Below are 22,818 nucleotides of genomic sequence, written 5' to 3' on the forward strand. Positions count from 1 at the left end.
GACATACTATTATGTAGTGTGGCTTATTGTTGTGCATTTCATGGAAAATTCGGAGGTTTTTGTTATACTATGATCTGGAGTAGTAAGTTGTACTGAGAAAAATCCCACATGCTCTACTTGCCTCAAATAAGCAAAAGTCAATCATCAAAAGTTCTCGTTTGCAGTTTTTTTGTTGTTTACTAAATAGGTTACTTTACTTACGACGTTATAATATTATATTATGACAGAACCGATATAGAGCATATAGATTATTTATAGGTATGAATGCATACTCTACCTGCTCATGAAAGAACTTTGAAGATTGCGTCTTTCCCAAAAGGTATCATTTTGAGCAATACACCAACTTAATAGGTTTTCAAGAATATTGAGCACGGTTAAGGGTTTAGTTATTAAATAGACTAAGTATAATATTATAAGATATTAAAATATGTATATAAAAACGTCGTGTGGCACTCGGGGACTGCCGCGATAAAGCTATTGCATGCTATGCCTTCAAGCCACACCTCCGTGCCCGTCGGAGTGGGGAGCGTGAGGTTTTTTCGTTACGGAATTTCTCGATTCGGTCCTCGAGCTCAAGGCCCGCGATAGAAGCTAAAAGCTATGCAATAGCTTAAAAATAACACGAAAAGAAACACAATTTTAGGAAAACTTTTATTAAACATAACATAATTAAATGATAATATTACACAATAATAATACCGTGTTACACGTTAAATGAGTATCAATTACAAGCAATAAAATTAGTCCTACGAAATTGAAAATCATCGCTATATAAAAACAACAGCCTCAAAGCGACGACTCTTCAAATTGTCGGGTTATACTAATTTCTCCAGTGGTCAAATTCTATTATGGTAATGTCAAGCAGTTATTATTTAAGAATTAAAATTGTAATGTCAGTAGTCTTTACGCTTTCGTTTCGAAAGTTTCTTAAAAAATAAAACGACATTACTGCCGATTACGGTAAAAACAATTATATTATTAACTGCTTGGTAAGGACTTTCCTATATTTTGATCATTACATAATTCAAAATCTAATCCTGCATCATACTAAATATCTTTTTTCTTTTTTAAAAATAAAATTTACTGCACTGTTAAAAGTATCGCCAAAAGTAATAGAAACATATTGACTATTGAGAATTACTCAAACATGAATCGGATGAGCAAAAAGCACTGCACTATTTAATTACGTAAATTATTCGCCTATTATATGCTTACATGGAAAGCTATAAGCAGAATTTAACCACTGTATTATCTAATTTAATCAATAACTAGTTGACGGAAGGAACCATCAATGCCAAACAACTCATCGTAGTTTGTTGGTTTGCCTGGTCTAAGCGCCTCATTCGCTTTAACATTTTCTTGTTCAGCGAACCATTCTTTGTATTCTTCTAGTCTCTTGACCCAGGCATCTGTAAATAATATGGTAGCATAAACATGTATTTGAATTTTGATTAAGGTTAGAGGGGTCAACTGATATATTATGTAAGAAGAAACTTATTTACTAATCCAGACTATATTTTTTGCCTTCATATCATTAGCGGGGTTTGCAGAAAAATAACAATGAGATGTTGAATCATCATCATCTTGCTTACGATTTTTTTGTTAGAAATTATAATTTTATAAGTTAACACTTAAAGACTTTAAAACGGCATTTGAAAGATTTAGGTTTTTATTTTTTTAATTTATTAAATTTTTGTGGAAAAAAGTGGGGTTGTATAATTATTTTAACATTTAGTAGATTATAATTTTAACTTACTATGTAAATCATCCATAGGTCCAGCTTTACCGCCATATTCAGCAGGCATCATATCTTGAGGAACATGTTTGTATAGCTCATTTGCGTCACCATGAATGAAGATCTGAAATATAATAATAATCGTCAATAAACTTGTTTTGTTGTTTTTTATCCGTCTGTATTTGACATGAGTTTGTATTATGTGTTAAGTCCCGTGTCTCCCAGTGGGGTAAAGGGCAGATGCATTACGCATACATCTGTTTCACTGATCTACTTTCTTTAGGGACAAGTAGGTGACCAGCCTTCTGTGTCCTGCCAGACCGAGACATTTTTTTTTCTTCTTCTCCACCGCGACTCAAACCCAGCCCCTCGGTTCCACGCTCACGCGTCAACCACTGTATTAAGGAGGTGGTCAATGTATTATGTATATGTGCATAATTTTTTATGTTGTAACGTAAAATTCTCTATGAAATGTCTTTTTGAGAAGCATCGTAAAATTAGTCTTGATTATGAGAGGAAAAAATTGAAATAGTTAATTTTAGACGCAGTTTTTTTGCAATAAATACTTATTGATATGAATAAGTGAAAATATTAAATGCATTATTTTATTTTTTTGAAAAGTTTTGGAATTGTAATTACTTACCCTTTCTCTGATCTTTTCCTTCAGGAATGGTTTCACAAAGTTGACAATTTTGTCGACCAACGGCGACACGTTGATAATGTGTACTTGCTTCAGTTTTACTGGATAGGCTTCCTGAAATATAAAATATATCATTAAAATATAATAATAATTTTTGCCTGTTACAACGTTTGTATGAACTAGGTACACTAACCATACAAATAAATTTTCTTAAATCCTGAAATGTTTGTATCTAATTCTAAATTTAAAATCAAATAGCAATAGTAAACTTTCCTTATTTTAGATAATATAATAATGTAGGTAGCCTATTTACAGTTTATCAAGTCAATTATAGCAAGTCCAAGAACATTAATCATAACAGTAAAATGCATGTTTTCGTAACATTAAAAAGGGGTTATAATAATATACTTTCAAAAGAGGCTTTACATTAAATATAACCAAAAATCGATCATCTAACTAACCTGAACGCACACCAAGAACTTCTTAACCAAAGTGGGTGTGAATTTAGCGAAGTGTGTAGGGGTAGCTACAGATGCATCCAGGATGTAGATATCACCAGCCACGCCTTCAATCTCCTCCTTCAGCCTGACATCTCCCATCATCAAAGCCAACTTGAAGGCATCAGCTACGTTTGGTGTTTGAGCGTCTTTGTCCAGACCTGCAATGGGGGTTTTATTATTTCTGCTCTCTTTTATTTAATTTGAATGTTACACTGTTGAGATGGTATATTTTGTTAATTTTATTTATTTGATTTGTATATTTTGGTTATTTTGGTCTGTCTACTTGTAAATCTCGGGCATATTAAAAAAATACCTACATATACTTCTCATTGTTTTTCCTTTATTGTATATACGGCATGCTTGTTTAGCACAGCTTATTTTTATGAACATATAAACGCATAATTAATTTTCAGACGACTTACCTCTCATTAGGACTACTCTACGGCCGTCTGGGGTAAGTCCTGGCAATGGAGGCATTTGGCTGGAAAACAAAAATGAATTGAAACATCGAATCAAAATAAAATTACTTATCAAGAGAAGAAGCGAGTAAAATAATGGAATTCCTGATAAATTGGAATTTTTATGTAATAGATTCAGATTTAAAGACATAATTGTCGTCACCAGAATTGTTTTGTGTATGCTGTTTTTTTTAAGTCTCATTCATGATATATTAATGTTAAGATAATAATATATTCACAGCTAATTGTTTTAATGTAGTTACAGAAAACGCTCATAGCCATTGTTTTCTTAATTACTACTTGAACAATATGTCAATCAACGTTTACATGCAAAAAGCCACAGGTTTTGCAGAGGTCAACGTGTGTTTTGCATTACTATTGAATAAGAATGTTATATAATGAACACTAGCTGTTGCCCGCGACTTCGTCCGCGATTACGTCGTTTTTCGTCATTCGTCGTTTAAAAAAAATACGTGACACTTTATTTTTGAATGTTCTTAATTATTGTCTCTTATAAAATTTAACTACATTAAAATTGAACACTGATAAGAAAATCTTAAAATCTAAAGACAACATGAATGAATGTGATTTAAATTCTACATTACTTAGTATTTCAAATAATAATCTAAATTAAATGTAGATTAACAGTTTGAGCGCACCATTATAGAATATGTACCTAAGTATTAAATTACGTCAGTATACATAGTAACTTTACTAAAAACACGATGACTTTCTTTCGCGCTCGGTACCACAAACTAAGCATGTTTGTGGTACGTGGCCCGCGTCACTTGACCCCCCGCGAGTTCCCCTCCGTTGCTATGCGAAAATACATTCGTTGCTCTACTGTAGGAAAAATTGTAATACTGTGGCCTGGGCGTTATAACACGTCCAGGGAGTTCCTGAGTGCCGATATCACCATCTTGAGGAAAAGCTTCTAATGTCGATTTAAAACTGCATACATACGAATTAACCTGTTCTAAAATAATTGTGAAATGAGTTCAGTTTTAAATTTGAGAAATATTGATTTCTTGTATTCCACTATTCGTTGTAGTCGAATACAAAATATATTTAAACAAACTTAGGTTGGCCTTCAGGCAAAAGGGATCCTATCAAATGGTAAACTTGACCTTGTATCTTAAAAGTAAGCATGAAAGGACCTTCTGATAATTATTGAGCACCAAAGGATCATTTGAAACGCACTACTATAAGAGCGAATATTGTCTAATAACAGTTTAGATTGCACAGTATGTTCCTCTAAAAGTAGTGATTTCAAAGGTTCCGGTGTATCTTCAAACGAAAGCCGTCTCCTTACTCCACTTTAAAGCATGTAAAGCATGCAAAGAACATACTACGTTAATATCGCCTATACAGAAGATGATCTGTAATAAATTGTGAGGTTATAAGCAAACCCACTTTTATATTTGTCGGACCACACCACCGAATTCGTAGATTGTTTACCTCTAAGTCATCAAGACTATGACGAAATCGTCTGCAGTAAGACGGGCCTCTCGCTATTCGTCCGTTTTCAGAGACTGAATAATTTCAATTCTTAATCTTTCATTAAACAAATATTAATCGTTCTTGTCTCAAATAATTGTAATATTCGCGTCCCTACTCTAGTCATTGCTTATGCTCATGTTCATCTTCAAGAGATCGAATAATATTATGATACACCCTATCATTTGTCAAACGGTCTTCATATTGAGTAAAGTTTCAGATTCTCGAGATAAAATATGACTGTCGTGATCAGTAGTGAGACGTAATTCCCTCTCAGTGAGGGTTTCGGTCTAACGGGATAATAGGGGAAACCGGGTTTGTTTGTCTCACGGGTTGGTTGTCACAGCGGTCTTAACACAAAACTGAACTATCGAATAAGTCTGTTGAAAAGCGTGGCAAAAGGCAAAAGCGATACAGTGACAACGCTGTCCCCACTTCGCGTCATAACATCACCATCAGAAAAAAGGAAATATTTTTAATTGTGAAAAAATATTAATATGATTAACACTATTTTAACATAAAATATTATAAGTCTGTGAGTGTGTAAAAAAAAAGACGGGTTGCACTCCGGGAGTGCCGGCAGAAGTGAAAACTTGATTATTAACGTTCAGCATGTTTGATATTTTGGAATGGTAGGTATCTGTCTTACGCATGGAATATAAGGGCTAAAAAAACTAACATCCGTCTTACGCTTTTTCGATGGTCACGTGTCCTGGCGCGAGTTTAAGATTTTATACCCAACGCCGCTAAAAAAGTTTTCACTTCAATAAATCCAGCTAATAACACATCAAACTTATGTTTATAATTAGGTATACGACATGAAAATATATTAATTACCAAGCAATAATAATACAGATAAATACTGAACATAAGTATAATAGTTAGTATTAAGTAGTATTAGTTAAAATATACTTTGACTGTTAGTCAAAGTTTATTTTTACTAACAGCATGTAAATGAAGAAGAAATAATAATTACCAACGAACTAACCTTTTCTATAATACTTAAGGCCGTGTACGCGGTCCGTGCGCTGTTTGGCTCAAATATGTGATTTTTCAAACCAGATTGTCCATCAACCACTTATCTTACAAACATATGAATTACTAATAATTTTAGGGAATTTTATTGTCTATATAGTTAGTTAAGAGTTTTTTTCAATTAATACAGTATTTGTGAATACCATCAAGATAACTGAGCCGATGATTACTTGATTTCACTTTTAGTGTCAATTTCGAAGCTAAAAATATCTGAAATTGCTGACAGATCTAACACACATTTTTTTTAACTAACTGCAAAAATCCTTATTAAAATAGTTAGTTAAAAGATTTTTTTAATTTGGACTCCTAACTTACGAAATTAAAATCCGAACAATGTGAATTTTTTTAGAAATTATACTCGACAAAATGATTATTTTCACCAAGATATTTGACTTAGTTGAATATAATTTATACATATTGCAATAAAAGAACGTATTACTTAGAAGATAAAATTTAAAAAATCAACTAAGGTACCTCTATTATTTTTCTACAATTTTTTTTAAAGTACTATAAAACACTGCGCGCGACCCGATTAAAATCAGTCGGCAGCGAGCCTTCCCAGAGAGAGGACATGTTGCTCGGCGCTCTCCTGTGGACCTATGCTGTTCATAGTAAAAGGATAGCGCAAGCCGCGATCTATCGTAATAGATCGCGGAGATTTTGACTTGCGTTAAATTGAATAAGCGCTCTTAACACGGCACATTTTTCAAATTATCTTGCTCAACTCTGCTCAAAAATTTGAGGGTTTTGTTGGAACTTTAATGTGTCAAAACTATGATATATCTAAACTACGATACAACTTGAAATAACTTGCATGCGGAAATGCTCATTACAATTGTGAATCTAAAGAATAACTAACAACATACTATTCAATTTTATTGAGCTGATGAATATCTTTTGCCTGGAAGAGATCACCGTCTCCTAATAAATATACTGTGTTTTCTTATAAAATCGTTACATAATTTATTTTATTTAGTAGTTTAGTTTTTGTTATTTTTATGTAAAAATGAGCTTGAGCAATGAGCTTATACATATTTGGCAAAAGTATACATAAATTTTGTATAATTTCAGGACCGCAACTTAAATGGGGCGCTCGGAAAATATGCCTATGGGTTATTAATAGAGAAATGATACACAACAAAGTTATGTTGGATCCATTTTATTTATAAATAATGAAAATGATATATTTATAAAATATAAAACATATTAGTTATGTAAAATGATTAAAAATAAATAAATGAAGCAACTACGATTCAAAGAAAACATCTTTTTCAGTGTGAAAATGCTCTTAGCAATCCTGGATGATGAACTGTCTATCATGTACTCTGATCCCAGTACGGTCGGTACCTCGATAGCCATAACGATAAATATTATAATCAGATAACCGCAAAGTCAAAATAAAAACATTACTTGTACAGTTGTGAGTGCAAAATTTACGTTTCATTTGGCAATAACATTTTTTCGGTACTAAAACGTAGTAGTTTGATATGTGGCTGGCTGCCCCTCCTCTCCTTCCTGAAAAATATCCTTCAAAATTTCCCGAGATACTTCCAATGATTGAACCATTATGATTAACACTATTATTGATATTGATCAATGATTGAACCATTGGACGTTGGACATTAACTTCAGTCAAAAATTAACGAAGCGGATGATTACTAATTTCCACATAATCCTCGCTGCCACTATCTTTATCATCAAATCATCAATTTTCAAGTGGTGTTGTAAAATTGTCAGCAGAAATCGTCTTCCAAAGGCGATATAATTTTATGAGCATTGAATCTGTAAATAAAAAAAATCAAAAGTTAACTGTAAATCTATAAAAAAAGCTACTTACAAATAAAATTTTATCAAAAACTACTGTTCCCAATGCACCTCAAAATCTTGTAAAAGTCATATACAAAAGAATTCATCAATTCATCATTTTATTATTTCATTCAAAAAGTGTAATAATATAATACTTACCAACAAAACACATGAATTGCTATCATTATAAAAAAAATAAATACCTGTATGTAACAACTTACCTTTAGTGGGAACGCATGATGGTGAAAATTCACAAAACACTAAGATTGCATTTGATATTTTTGGTTTTATGGCATTCAATAGTCAAAAGTCGATTTCTCTGTCCCTATGTCCCTTTGTATGCTTAAATCTTTAAAACTACGCAACGGATTTTGATGCGGTTTTTTAAATAAATAGACTAATTCAAGAGCAAGGTATATAATTTATTAGGTTTTAGACAAAGCGGGCGAAGCCGCGGGCGGTAAGCTAGTAAATTTATAAAACACGAAGATTTTTAAAATTGTAACTAATGAACACAATCAATATTAGATTAATTACTGTAGATAATGGTGTCTAGTTTTACTTAAAATAATAAACATCTACCCTCACTTTAAAAAAATATAGTATATTTATTATTTACACGAAATATACCTTATAGGGAAGGGAAGATATGGGTTAAAGAGTTAAATAAATAACATGATTATATTTAAATTATTAATTTTCAACAGTGTATTCAGTAGTGTTAACATGTAAATTGATTTGATTTTTACGAAATCTCATAGATGGCGCTGTTACAAAATTAACATTATACAACTTACATTCTTTAAACTATGTTTCTCTTCCCAAGTTACTTAAATGGCATAATTTTTATAGTTTCAATCTAGATATTGTCAAACAACATTTATATATGCGTCATTTAATTATTAATTTCCAATAGTTAATGTGTGTTTGATTTTTATAACACTGGCTATAGATGGCGCTGTTTCAAATTTGTCTTTATACTGCTAAGATTCATTTAACTGTTTCTCTGCCAAAATTACATAAATGACGTAGTTTTTATAGTGTAAAGGTAGATAATAGCATGGCTTACTCAAAAACAACATTTAAACATGAGTCTTTAGATTGTACGCTGTCGTAGTACACGGAATATGTAAGAAAAATAAAGGTTCACAGCTCCTCCCCCGTAGGTGATAGCTTGATAATATGTAGCCTATAGCCTCACCCGACCTGTTAGTAATATTCATGCAAAATTTGAAGTCAATCTATGCAGTACTTTTCGAGATTAGCCCAGACAAACATAGAGACAAACAGACAAACAGACAAACAGACAAACAGACAAACAGACAAAAATTCTAAAAACTATGTTTTTGGCTTCTATATCGATTATAGATCACGGCCCAAGTATTCTTTTAAAAAAATATTCAATGTACAGTTTTGACTTTCCTACGATTTTATTATATGTATAGATTATTATGAGTTAATATTATGAAGTATGATTTGCTGTTCTATAATTAACAAATTATTAACAGCTAATATTTTTTTGAGTAATTTAAGTAAGAATGTATTGTAAGATTGTGCGATAATATTTATTTTTATTATAATATTATATTGTAAGATGTTATTATAGGACTATCATTTATTGTTAAGAGCGAGCTGGTTTTACATATTTATTTATATTATGAACACTTAAACTAAGTTAAGTTTACGTGATAACCGAAGAAAACTTCTTGCTTGTATATCGCGTATAAAATTTGTTTTCATAAGAATCTCAAATAATCCATTTATAGGCAGAAGATGCGGGTACGGATCATGCCTAGTGATCGAATTTTTTCTATGCTTTAAAATTTTATATGTATAAATCATTTGCTATAATGCGAATGCTATAAAACCAAAATATCAAACTCACACAATCTTCAATATTTCCTGCAGTTCAGGGATGGTCACATCGCGGTTGGTGAAGAATTCGGGAACTGCTGTTCTCATGGTGAAATACATGTCCAGCTTGCGCTTGGTCTTCTCCAGGGAGAACTTACAGCCTCGGAGGAAGGTCATCAGACGCTGGTCATCTGTTGGTGGTATTCATTGTTATTCTATATCTATAGTTGATAATAAAACAGATTTTTTAAGAATACTATTTACTAAAAACTGACCATGTTTCTTGACAAATATACACCTACATGATACAATATGTAATAACGAACTGGATCATTTTTAGTTCAGAGTAAATAGGCATCTACGCATAACATGTCTAATAGAAGTGACTGCGACGAAATGCCCAATATATTCTTAAACAGTTAAAAATCGTGTAAATAGGAAATTCCAGATATCCCGTAGGTGATCACGAAAAAGTTAGTAATCGTCTTTTTATAGAGTCAAACATAGATAAACTCTTTATAATATTTAATTTTAGTAACATGAATTATAGTGTAATTTCTTACTAACCGAATTCATCAGGTAGATGGGGCTCCTTCTTCAGCCATTCCTTGATGTGCTCCAGATCCTTGTCCCGGGTTTCAGGGTTTTCATTCAGCTCTTCCCTGATCTTCTGCCACATTTCACCGGCTGGCTGTTCGAGCGTCATGGTTGGTGCTGGAAGAATAATGAACATGCTAAATTATGCGGTTTTTAAGCTATTGCATAGCTTCTATCGCGGGCCTTGAGCGCGGGGACCGAATCGAGAAATTCCGTAACGAAAAAACCTCACGCTCCCCACTCCGACGGGCTCGGAGGTGTGGCTTGAAGGCATGCCATGCAATAGCATCACCGTGGCAGTCCCCGAGTGCCACACGTCTTTTTTAATACAGCTGTTATATTATGGTCTCTTTAAATGACAATAATAGGTGGTATTCATGTCAAATTCCTCTATCATTCGCGTAAGGAGATATGCTTTTAATAATTTTTAGATAACTGCTTTTGATTAGGTACGTGAATTTTATTTATTTTCGAAAATAGTTCGTTGTTCCAAGAAAACATTCTCTTTTCATTTAGTCGTATCGAGCAATATGTATAAAATATTATACCTAGTTGTAAACGTTATTATTTAAAAAAAACAATTAACATTATGTTACCAAACGTTATGTTCAAAGAGATTTTGTTTTTTTTTCGTAAGAGTAATTATTGCGTTTTCCTCTTAGTTTTTTGTCTATAATACCTTGTTGTATTCATCGATATTACGTGTGCATACAAAAAATATCTTGAGTGTTTTATTTGTTGCATTTCAATGTTTCCCCAAAAATTACAAAAACAAAATGACGTAATTGTGTTTAGGTTTGAGTAGAGCAACAATTCTTTTCTATTAACAGTAAAGATAATTAGGGTAAGTAATTTTTATCATTTGCCTAGGCGAAATGCATCTGTTTGATGATGACGATGTCAATCATTTTATATGAGTTAATCATACCTAGTAATATACTGCTTAATTTAAAATGTATACTTTTGATGTACCTATTATGTTTCAAATTGAAAAAGGTACACCAAAATTAAAAACAGCTCAAAAGTCATACTTCATAATAAAAAAATAGAGGTTTCTAACGTCATTCACATCAGTTTGAAGCCACAGTTTTCGTCATCCGATAATATTAATTGATATTCAAGTCATATAATAATTAGCAATCAATGTAACCAATGTAAGGATTGTGGACCAGAAATGGTAGCGACGTCATTATATACTCAGGCTAACCTTTATGGTGTAGTGGTAAGGGCTATGAATTATAAGCAGAAGGTTGCGAAGTTGATTTTTCATACCTTTTGTAAAGATTTACATGGATACATTTTTAGCTACTATTGAAACAAACATTGTATTAATTAATGTAACGATTAAGATTACCTTTTTACGTATTGTATAAAACTGAACTGTAGTATATCAGGATTGTTGTTCCACAGGGTACACTTCTTGGTCCCGTTTTATTTCTACTCTACATTATTGGCTAACTGAACCACAGAATACATAATAGTAGCTAAACGCTCTGAACATTAAAATGTTATCGTCACATAAACATGCGATATTTTTACATATTTTAGTAACAAATCAATCTGTTTGTTTAGATGTTTAATGTTTGCTAATGTTAATTGTGTGAAAATATGTGTTAAGGAAAATAAAGTATGGAATTTTAATTGATTTTGTGTTTACTTATTTCATTAAAGTATGGTATGTGTTTACCGCAATGCAATTAATAGTTAAAATGTTAGCATTAACGGTTGACTGCTAAGTTTTTATGAGTCTTTTTTACTAATTCCTCATCACGCTAGCCTTTAACTAGATTTCAAAGCCACTTTCAATAAAATTTGTGATTAGCCAGCGGAACGGTTTTCGTGCAAAAAGCATTTTCAGTGACTTTCACCGCTTATACCTTTCTATTGGTCACGAAGACCTTCTAAACTGCTCTGATTACTAAATAACTGTTGGCAGCCTCATAAAAACTTTCTTAATGTGCGTGTAAATATATACAATTTAATAAAAAGACCGCTTTCACTCCTTTTAATATTGTGTTCAAATGTTTTTCTTTTTCGAATGATTGAAATTTAAAATAAGCGCCATCTATCGAATCAGTCATGTACTAAGATGGTAGCATCACAAAACAAGTAATTCCGCAGTGAGACGCTGATAAAATTTCAGATAAAAAAATAATTTTATACAATTTACATTACATTTTTACAATATTTAATAACAGTACATCTGAATATGAAAAGGCATTAGGCATTGCTATTTTTAACGAATATTCTTTTTTTGTTAATAAGTTATTGTTACAACTTTTATTGTTGTAGAGCTATTGAAAACGCTCTAGACAAAAATTTTGAGACTATTTTTATATCAATCATACATAAAATAATGTAAAAATGAATCTATCTTCTTATTTATTATTCGTTTATGTAAAAGCTACCCTACTTTTACGAAATAAGGTGTATTTGAGAATGTAGAGCGATCTTATAATCTCAACAGTTTCATCCGAACGGTTTGCAGTACCGCTATAATTTCACTGTAATTGTAGTTTTGCTTCGAATCTGATATTACTTCTAATTTTATTGCTATGCAGAGTTTAATGACCACGGACTAAGTGTTATTTTTACTTTTAACTATTTTTAATTATAAATAAATAAAGTTTATAAATTAATTGTTTTTTTTTTAATTCCTCCGTACTTTTAAACGGGAAATCTTTGATATACGATCCGAAGTTTTACTAATTATTGACACATTATTGTTTTCTAGGCCGTTCTTCACTAATTAAAAATACTTTTAGATATTTACTTAGAATTTTGCCAAAGAAGTTCACTTCTGACATGTGTGCTCGGCATAGGCATACACGCTTTTTTACAGAGTAAACATAAATTTTTCTAATAAAGTTTGTTTTGTTTCATACAATTCTAAAATTTGAATAATTTGTAGTTAGGTTATTCTTAACATACATTGGTCGCAGAGATTAAAGGATTATGTACCTACTTTTTAGTCTTAGTTATCGGGACATAATGACATAATCAATAAAGTGCCATAATTTTTTAATCAATCCATACTAATATTATAAATGCGAAAGTAACTCTGTCTGTCTGTCTGTTACTCAATCACGCCTAAACTACTGAACCAATTTCCATGAAATTTCGTATGGAGATATTTTGATACCCGAGAAAGGACATAGGCTACTTTTTATCCCGGGAAAATAACGCAATCTTGGAAATCGCACGGGAACGGGAACTATGCGGGTTTTTCTTTGAATGCGCGGGCGAAGCCGCAGGCGGAAACCTAGTATAGAATATAGATGTCAGTAAGGGACACTCTAAACCAAGAAAGTAATATCTTTGTGCTAAATCGTTTGGTCGACAAAAACGTTTCATTGTACGGACGTGATTAATCATTGGTTTCATGTAAGCTTTTTGTGGATTAGATTCAGTCCAGATCTATAAGATTCATACAAATCTTCTCAGGAGTAAGTAATGAATGTAATTATAGATAGGGGTACCTATATACTATTTTTAAGATATAAAAAAAGGGAACTCAAACTAACAATATTATTATGCTTTAATGTTTTCTATACTGCGTTATTGCTATGCTATGTTATTGTTATGCTTAACATAAATAATGCAAAAATTGATATGGTGCTGTTTGTCAAATAATCATTTTCATTCACAAATAAATGTAGAGCTATTCGTCAAATGTACATATTTTTTCATCCTCATTATAATTTTGAATTGTTTTACAAGCCATATTAAAAACAGAAGTGAGTTCTAATAAGACCAACGTATGTCCAATGGTCATTGACATACCGTAAGAAACTTAATTATGTACCTGCAGATGCGTTGCTAATTTCAAATATGAGTAAACATATATATATTTCCAATAAGTATATAAAAGAAACGGAACATTTATCGAAGTTTTCTCGATTAATTAAAATACTTTATGACTATAATTTCTGCATAACATGTCGATATAAGAAAGCATTGCTTCGATCACGATATCAACTATAAATGGTATGAAGTTTTTAAATAGTCTCACGAATAACATGAATTACGTGAAGCTATGTTTGATTACATTGTTAAAATTTTCTTGTTTTAGAGAAATATTTTTCAATCTATGAAAATGGTAAATATTACATTTTTTTAAATAGAAGTTTTGCTAAATATCCTGTAGGTTAATATAATGCTTCAATTGCAATAGCACTAAAATTGATAAATAGTCTGTTTGAATTTAACAGTATAAAAATAATTCTAGATAGATTACTATAAAATTTTTGAACACCAGAATTAATAATTATTATATGCAGCAATTAAAAAACTTAATAGCAGAATATAGTGAAATATTAAAGGTTAACACTTATACAATGAGAAAACTTATTAGTTCAACCACAGAACCGCGAAGTTATCAGCTTAACAGGTTTCTATGCAATTTCTCTGCAGGCTATTGCCCCGGAGTGACTCATTGTTACCTTGCTAGACGCAATCTCCTCTGTCACTTATAATCCTATATAATAAACGATCACAAAATAATCACCTTTGAAATGGAATATCAAATCACTCGCCAAATTTTCAACGACAGAAACACTATCACTTGAGCGCGGCGTTTTTGATGTTTTTTTGTTTGTCGGGATTTAACCGACTGCGACGGGAAAGGGGTGAAACGGTCACGTGAATGGTATTGCAAAGAATGTGAGAGACTTGGTGCGCGCGCGCATTTTATCATTTCGTCACGCGCGCTGCATCTTGAGATGGGGGGATGGCTCAGAGAAATATTGGAGGCGGGATGTTTTGATAACAATCAAAAGTGTTAATAATAATTAATATCGTGTATATTAAATTGACTTACATTGAGCGTTGAACATAATGCATACTGTTTTTTAATGATTTTATTTTGAAATTAATGTTATTATAAATGAGACTAGATATGAGAAACAAAAGCGTATTTTATTTTAATTTAATTTCATATTTAGTTTTAGCTTTTAGTTCGTGTTCTTTTCGTAATCTTTACCATTAATTAGTTGTTTGTATATCTTTAATTTAGATAACTTTAAGAACAAAATCGTGAGAGATGAAAATGTCTTATACCTACTTAATTTATATTAAGTTAGATTTTGTTACAATTGGTACAATTTTTTGTTTGGTATGTATTTGTGTCTGTGGTGTCGTGTTCGGGAAAAAAATATATTTACCATCTTCGTTTAATTAAACTACAGTTAAAATTTAAGAACTTCAAAGTTTCGTCCCAAATGAAGCACATTTTAATAATTCATAAGCTTTAATTTAAAGTTTTAAGTAGCAGATTTATGTTTGCAAACTAAATTTCAATGTGCCAAATAAAACTTCACCTTTTGCTTTTTATGAATAAAATACGTTTCTTTCAGATACAGCAAGAGCCTATTTTTCTTTAAACGAAAAAAGTAGTGATTGAAATACTTTCACGTTACAGCAAACACATCTTCAATGCTTTTAACCTTTTTTACAAAATAAACCAATACATTATTGGTTCTGAAGTAGGTATTTATAGATAAGTGCATTTAGATAAAAGGTACTAACACATATTTATCAATATTATTACCTGCTGTGCCGATATAATCGATTCAGACTGCAGTGAAAATTATAGAAAGATTCGTATAAAAGATTGTATAAATTGTATTTGTATCTTATAAATTAGTTTTATGTCTATTTGCCGATTATTTATATTATACTAGCTTTCCATCCGCAGCTTCGCCCGCGCAGTCATAGAAAAACCCGCATAGTTCCCGGTCCCGTGGGGTATTGCCGGGATAAAACCTATCCTATTTCCCGGGGTAAAAAATGGGTAAAAAGTAGCCTATGTCCTTTCTCGGGTATCAAAATATCTCTATACCAAATTTCATGCAAATTGCTTCAGTAGTTAAGGCGTGATTGAGTAACAGACAGACAGACAGAGTTACTTTCGCATTTATAATATTAGTATGGATTTCTTCTTTTCATCAATTTTTTTGAACACTAATTAGTAATTACTGACCTACGCAACTTCTCATCCCACAAATATTTTTGCAATAGTTTTCGTTGCTCTACAGTCTACAGCGTCAAATGGATGGAGCGTGAAATAATATAGTCTTCCCCGATAATAGACTATCTAATTTTTATTTATAATTTTACATATTTATAAAATTTCAGATAATCCTCTGTGTCCCAGTAACACGATTGAGATTATTCTACCAATATCATCTTCTCCATATTATTACGATATGCGATAGTAAAGAAATCACTTGCAACTTGCAAGACAAATTCGCCAGTGTTGCAAGTGTAATTCACCCCCAAAATTAGCCCACTTATAGCGTCTTCATCATTTCGCAACCTACAATAGAACCGTCATAAACGGCAACCATAATGCTTGTAGAAATTCCTAATGACGGTGACTCATCAGTGGTCAAAACCGAAGGAATTGCGGGTTTCCATTGATGTACGGTTTTATAGAGATTGAGTTATTGTTTCGTTTTACGCGAACAAATTAAAGACTTTTCAGACTTTGTATATGAACGCGTTATTTATTATTGAAGTGAAACTTCTTTATCGGGGTTGGATAAAAATGTAGTGAAACATTTTTGCGTTACGCTGTAGGCGTGACATTTTTGCGTTACGCCTTATCCCTAAGTTTCACTTCTTACGTGTGTACTCTAGAACACGCACACATTTTTTTTGATATATTATGTCATATTCACAAAAATCTAACAGTAAGGGCCAGCGCAGATACGATGGAGCGCAGCGCAGAGCATTTTTCATTGTCAAACTATTATCGACATTGTCACATGCGAAAGGTAGAGCGCTGCGCTTTTGAGAGGGCTAAGTCGATAATAGTTTGAGTTGCTCTCCGCCACCGGCCCTTAAAGTTGACGTTGAAAAGTCAAAGTTTCTAAATTACATAAATACAGTTCTAATTCCTTACATCAAAAGTTCGTACATAGGCGTTAAAGCGCTCAATATCTCTATCATCTAAAATCGTATGTAAATGGAAACAGACCGTTAAATTTCATAACGTGGCGTGCGGTCGTACGATGTTCATTTATTTCGTTTGCTATTGCACACACACATACATAAATGTCTGGAGAAAATGCGTTAATGTGCGCTTAACGTGTTTCTACTTTTACTAGTATTTCATTAATAATTCCCGTTTTATGTTTTAAACTTTATAATATCATAGGAAAGTATATGAGACGCTAATAAATGGTGCTTTCGTGTGTACCTACCTACTATTCTTAGCTATATACTTACTTTAATTCAAAAGTATTCCTTTCCGGCATAAGAGCCATTAAACTTATTTAAAACAGATTAAGGCTACGCCTTGTTGCAAGAATGAAAATTCAAGGGTTTGCAAAGACGACAGAAATTTGTATGCAGAGGCTTCACTGTGCGATGTCGGGAAAACTAGTTTCGTTCTTTTAACAGTTTTCAGTTTTCACAAAAGGGATAGGTTAAAGTTTTTATAGGATAATTTACTTTTCTGAAATTTTTTAAAAAATTTACTATTCATAACACACTGACAATTGTTAAAATGTAGTCTGTTTCTATTAGCAGTTTAATTAACAAAACTCTTTTCATAGTTATACATACTTAAATGCGAAAGATTATAAAGTAAGTATATAATATATTTTTAAATATTGAAAGCTAATCTTTACAAATACCATGCCTATTATAATATAATTCCAGTTTCCTTATAATATTATATCCACTACTAGCTTACCGCCCGCGGCTTTGCCCGCTTTGTCTCATACCAAATAAATTATACACTAAAACCTTCCTATTGAATCACTCTATTTATTCAAAAAAAAACCGCATGAAAATCCGTTCCGTAGTTTTAAATATTTAAGCATACAAAGGGACATAGGGACATAGGGACAGAAAAAGCGACTTTGTTTTATACTAAGTATGTAGTTATGATCTGTATTATGGTTAATCTCTGGGGGGTGTTGCAAAACAATGTGAGCGTAACAGGGGCGGAAAATCATCTTTGTGATGGCATATTTATTGCACGATCTGTATTATGGTTAATCTCTGGGGGGTGTTGCAAAACGATGTGAGCGTAACAGGGGCGGAAAATCATCTTTGTGATGGCATATTTATTGCACCGATAAACATCGCAATCTGAATAGCATTGCGATAAGAATGTAAAAATATAATAATAACCGAAACTAATACTTAAAAACTAGAAACATCGCTTTCTTTATTTACTTACAAAGTTAAATACAAGTTTTTAGTAATGCAATAGTACACAAAAAACAAAACAACAATTAAAATGTATGATGAAAGATATCGTAATTTTATTTTGATATACTCGGTATAGAGTCGTGTAGATTCTTTTAAAACAAATTTTTGTGTATTTTTTCTTATTTTGTGTATAAAGTTAAACATGGAGACTAATAACATTGAAAGTTAAAACCGTTTTCACTGTTCTATTATTATTTACATTATGTAAGATTGCGTACAAGACATTTTGAACTGCACGTTGCATAAGAATAATAAATTAAATCTACGCGTATACATATAGATCACCTTAGCTTGCAGTGACAATAAGTTCGCCATCTTCGCGGATAAAGTTTTCCTCAATATTGGCATCACCAAAGTTTACGTAATAAAATTCGCATTTTGCAGATCAAAGAAGACTCTTCCTAACTTAATTAAACTCTTGTTTTTTACGTGCTAAAGGCTTCAACTTTATCCGACTGTAAATTAATTTAAAAAACACACAAAAAAATTGGACTACAACGGAATAACCGGGCACTTTTAAATATTTAATCGTCATAACAAATATGGTACCAAAAAGTTTCATGGAAATATTTCATTTCGTAAATCTTGGAAATCTATCGCTTTTCAATTAAAATAATGATAGTTTTACCCCTTAATAGAAACTTTATCTTTACTTTATCGCTTTTGTGATTTAATCTAGCAAAAGGAGAATTATGTAATACTCGTTAAATATAATAATCAAGTTTAACGGAGTGTTGTAGTGCTAAGTTTAGTTTGTTACAAACTATATTACTAAGTTACTCTATAGTTACTATAGTTTTTCACCTATTGTACTATTATGAACAAAATCAAACAAATATATAAAACTCAAAGGTGACTGATATAGTGATCTATCAACGCACAGCCCAAACCACTGGACGTATCAGGCTGAAATTTGGCATGCAGGTAGATGTTAGGACATAGGCATCCGAAATTCTTGTGGGAACGGGGAAAAACGGGGATGCACGTACAAAGTCGTGGGCGGAAGCTTGTTGAATATAAATTCAGATAATAAAGACTATTGAATAATAATAATTATTTTGGATAGTACTTTACTGAAGCATTTCATGAACTAAATACTTTATTTGTATACAACACGATCCAAACATGAAAAATAAATCTTTACACTCCAAGCAGATACTCTCAGAGTGCCTTAATAACATACACTTATTAAACTTTTAAAAACATTTCCCATTTTGATTATATATCGATTTAAAATTATCCCACTTTTTGTCTAAACGTGGTCACAAGAAAATTATTAGTGCGTAATAAATTGCGTGTCGTGTCGTGTGCGGTCGATATTACATATCCAACAAAACTATTGTTCAAAACATGACCAAGCTTAGCTTTATTTTCTAGAATTCATCCTATCCAACTAATCCTATACTACAATTAATATTATAAATGCGAAAGTTTGTGAGGATGTGTATGTGTTTGTTTGTTACTCTTTCACGCAAATACTACTGAACAGATTACAATGAAATTTAGCACGCATATAGAGGGTAACTTGGATTAACACATAGGATAGGTTTAATCCTGGAAATCCCATAGGAACGGGAACTATGCGTGTTTTTCTTTGAAAATGTAGGCGTAGCCGCGGGCGGAAAGCTAGAAAAAAATATAGACGAATGGTCCATAATCTTACGAGTCATTGGTTCAAAAGAACGGGAGTTTTGTTTTCCGTTAACTGCAGATGAAATTTAAATTTCTAATTAATGTTTACAGCTTGCAAATTGCGCTTGCAAATTGAGAAGATAATATAGCCTATAAAATAAAACGTAACTATATATAGAACCTTGATACAGTAGTAGTATTTAAGATACTTAGGGGCGATAATGGGACAATGTATGTGACCTATAAATTATCGCTAATCGAATAATATACAATAGTATAAGAGTCTTTCACCGCTTTCGTCTTGCAATTATTCTAAACGTTGGTGATTGGTTTAAAATGTAAAAATAGACTAAAACATCAGTTAAAAAACGACGTGTGGCACTCGGGGACTGCCGCGGTAAAGCTATTGCATGTTATGCGGTATGCCTTCAAGCCACACTTCCGCCCGTCGGAGTGGGGAGCGTGAGGTTTTTCGTTACCGTAAAATGGGGTTAATAGACACAACTTTCAACTTCTAGACTGATTTTCTTACATATTTTCTATGAAAGCTGTTATCAAAGAATTGTCAAATTGCGAGTCTCGTTTTAATTTACCAAATAGTTATGCTTTGATTAAACATAAATTTGAGAATTATTTGTGAAATAGGAAAAAGTAGGCCGTTTCTATTTACCTTGAAAGTGGGGTCAAAAGATACGACAGAGGGGTGAATAGAGAAAAAACTTAGGGTTGTCAAAATCAACTTGTATTGTACTTATGTACCTACTTATTCGTTTTTCAGTAAACAACTATCAACAATAATTGAAAAGTTTAATTTTTGTAATTTTAATCATATTGGTAGCGTTAGTGGTAGCGTTACAAAGGTTGAAAGGATTAATGCCGATTAAGGCCGTTGAAGATAAAAAATGTAACTTTCAAATTAAAGTGTCACAGAAAAACATTTTAACAAAAATTTTTAATTGAAAACTGTCATGATGAAAAAATACTCGATTGACAACCCTGAAAATCATGTTTCTATTAACCTCTTTCTCGTTGCTATCAACCCCTCACTCGTATCTATTCACACCTTTGATCGGTTCTATTGACCCTAAAGGCGTGTCTAATCGCCCCCCACTCGGTTCTATTCACCTCGAATTCAGTAAAAAAATCTAAGTCTCGATTTTACTAAAAAATTAGAACAAAATGATGGAATATTGATACTCAGCTTTTTATTCCTAATAGATGAGAAACTTAGCTATCCAAGTATGCAAATTGACAAGGAGATAACGGTGAAGAACTTGATGTTTTTTTAAAAGTTTTACACAGTTAATAAACAGTTGTACGCAGACGTTCACTTCAACAGCTTTTTTCTTTATGTCATTAAACTTTACGTAAATTTTAATGTTGCCAGATTGAAGGAAAAATGTTGCAGTTTTATTAACAGTGGGAATAAAGATACTTTAACAGACTATAGAGACACTAGAACGACCTTAATCAAGTTCTCAGGTTTGTTTCTATACACCCCGCGATTTCTATTCACCCCATTTTACCAGTACGGAATTTCTCGATTCGGTCTTCGCGCTCAAGGCCCGCGATAGAAGCTATGCAATAGCTTAAAAACGACAGAAAAAAAAACCTTTTTGAAAATTCGAGTAACAATTATCAATTTTTGTATACTTACGCCAAAAATAACGAAATGTATAAGGAAAAAGTCGAAAACAAATTAATTCAGAAGCTCATTAATCAGGAATATGAAATAGCGAATTTAAATCTTGAAAAACCGTCTCGGTCAGCTGATGCAAAACTTTCTAAAGGCGATCGTTAAAAATATTCGCAACGGTGATTTGCGAGTGCATCTTAGTTTGAATATATTCGACTTTTATTAGTAAAACAATTTTATGAGCAAATAAAAAAAAAAAAAACATTTTAACAAAAAAAATTATGAGCTTTTTTGTTATATTGTAAGTAAGCTTGTATTTGATAACTTGTCGTTGGCGTGATATAATATTTTAGCACCAAATTTGCATTAACAAATAGATAAAAACTAAAACAAAGAGAGAAAACAATTTAAATAAAAATCCAAGTGTCATAGCTTGTCGTAAATCATATTTGTGTAATATAGTTTCATATTTTTAAGCAAGAAAAATTCACAATGCAAGTAACTTTATAAAAAACTTTCTGTGAAAACTTGAATTAACAAATGGCATATTAAAGTGTTAAAATGTAGTCTTGAAACTTTTTTCTGTTTCTCTCGTTTTGAAAATGTTATGTATTTCGTTGCATTTCGCATATAATGCGGTTACATTAAAAGTGAATTTAGAAAGCGTACACTACCGTTTGCTATCAGTTTATCTTTTGTACGTAATATTACATTACGTCTCGATTCACTTTGCTTATAATTTCTTTACTGCCTCAGCCCCCGGAATCACAGACACAATGGAAAATCTATCGTGTCTATTCCCGATCGGGCCGCTCGGTGGTCAATGGGTACAAGTCCGAGACGGGCCGCAGACAGCAAACTGCAACAGCAAACTGCAAGCGACAACACTTTTTTCTATGAACATCTATGAAATTGATTCTAAGCTAAAGTTTTCTTAACTACATTTACAGGCCTAACTATAGGACGTTTGTATAGGTAATTATTATTTTGTTTTCCATATCTTTATACTATGATATATAAAAGAGCTAGATACGTTACCCGCTCTCTATTTTGGCAAGAAAAAACTCAGCTAAGTGCCCGAGTTTCACTTAGTCACGCACCATTCAGCGTCGTGGCTGGACGTTCTTTTTATATTTTAATCGGCAGTTGTTATTACGAAGTACATGAGTGAGACATGTATTATGTCTCGTGCGTGAGAGTGAAAG

At 32.1% G+C, this 22,818-nt stretch overlaps 1 protein-coding gene across 1 annotated transcript; it reads right to left on the reverse strand.

The window, feature by feature from the left end:
• Window positions 1-628: 628 nt before the first annotated feature.
• LOC123700175 (alpha-tocopherol transfer protein-like) lies at window positions 629-14,770 on the reverse strand. The gene is made up of 8 exons (XM_045647311.1): window positions 14,630-14,770; window positions 10,093-10,239; window positions 9,557-9,716; window positions 3,298-3,356; window positions 2,837-3,033; window positions 2,379-2,489; window positions 1,757-1,859; window positions 629-1,409 (listed from the first exon to the last, which is right to left on the reverse strand). The coding sequence occupies exons 2-8, from the start codon at window positions 10,229-10,231 to the stop codon at window positions 1,258-1,260; spliced, it is 921 nt and encodes a 306-aa protein (XP_045503267.1). The 5' UTR covers window positions 10,232-10,239; window positions 14,630-14,770; the 3' UTR covers window positions 629-1,257.
• Between the last annotated feature and the right edge of the window lie 8,048 nt (window positions 14,771-22,818).

This window comes from Colias croceus, chromosome 19 (assembly GCF_905220415.1).
Source record: "Colias croceus chromosome 19, ilColCroc2.1".
Lineage (NCBI taxonomy): Eukaryota > Metazoa > Arthropoda > Insecta > Lepidoptera > Pieridae > Colias > Colias croceus.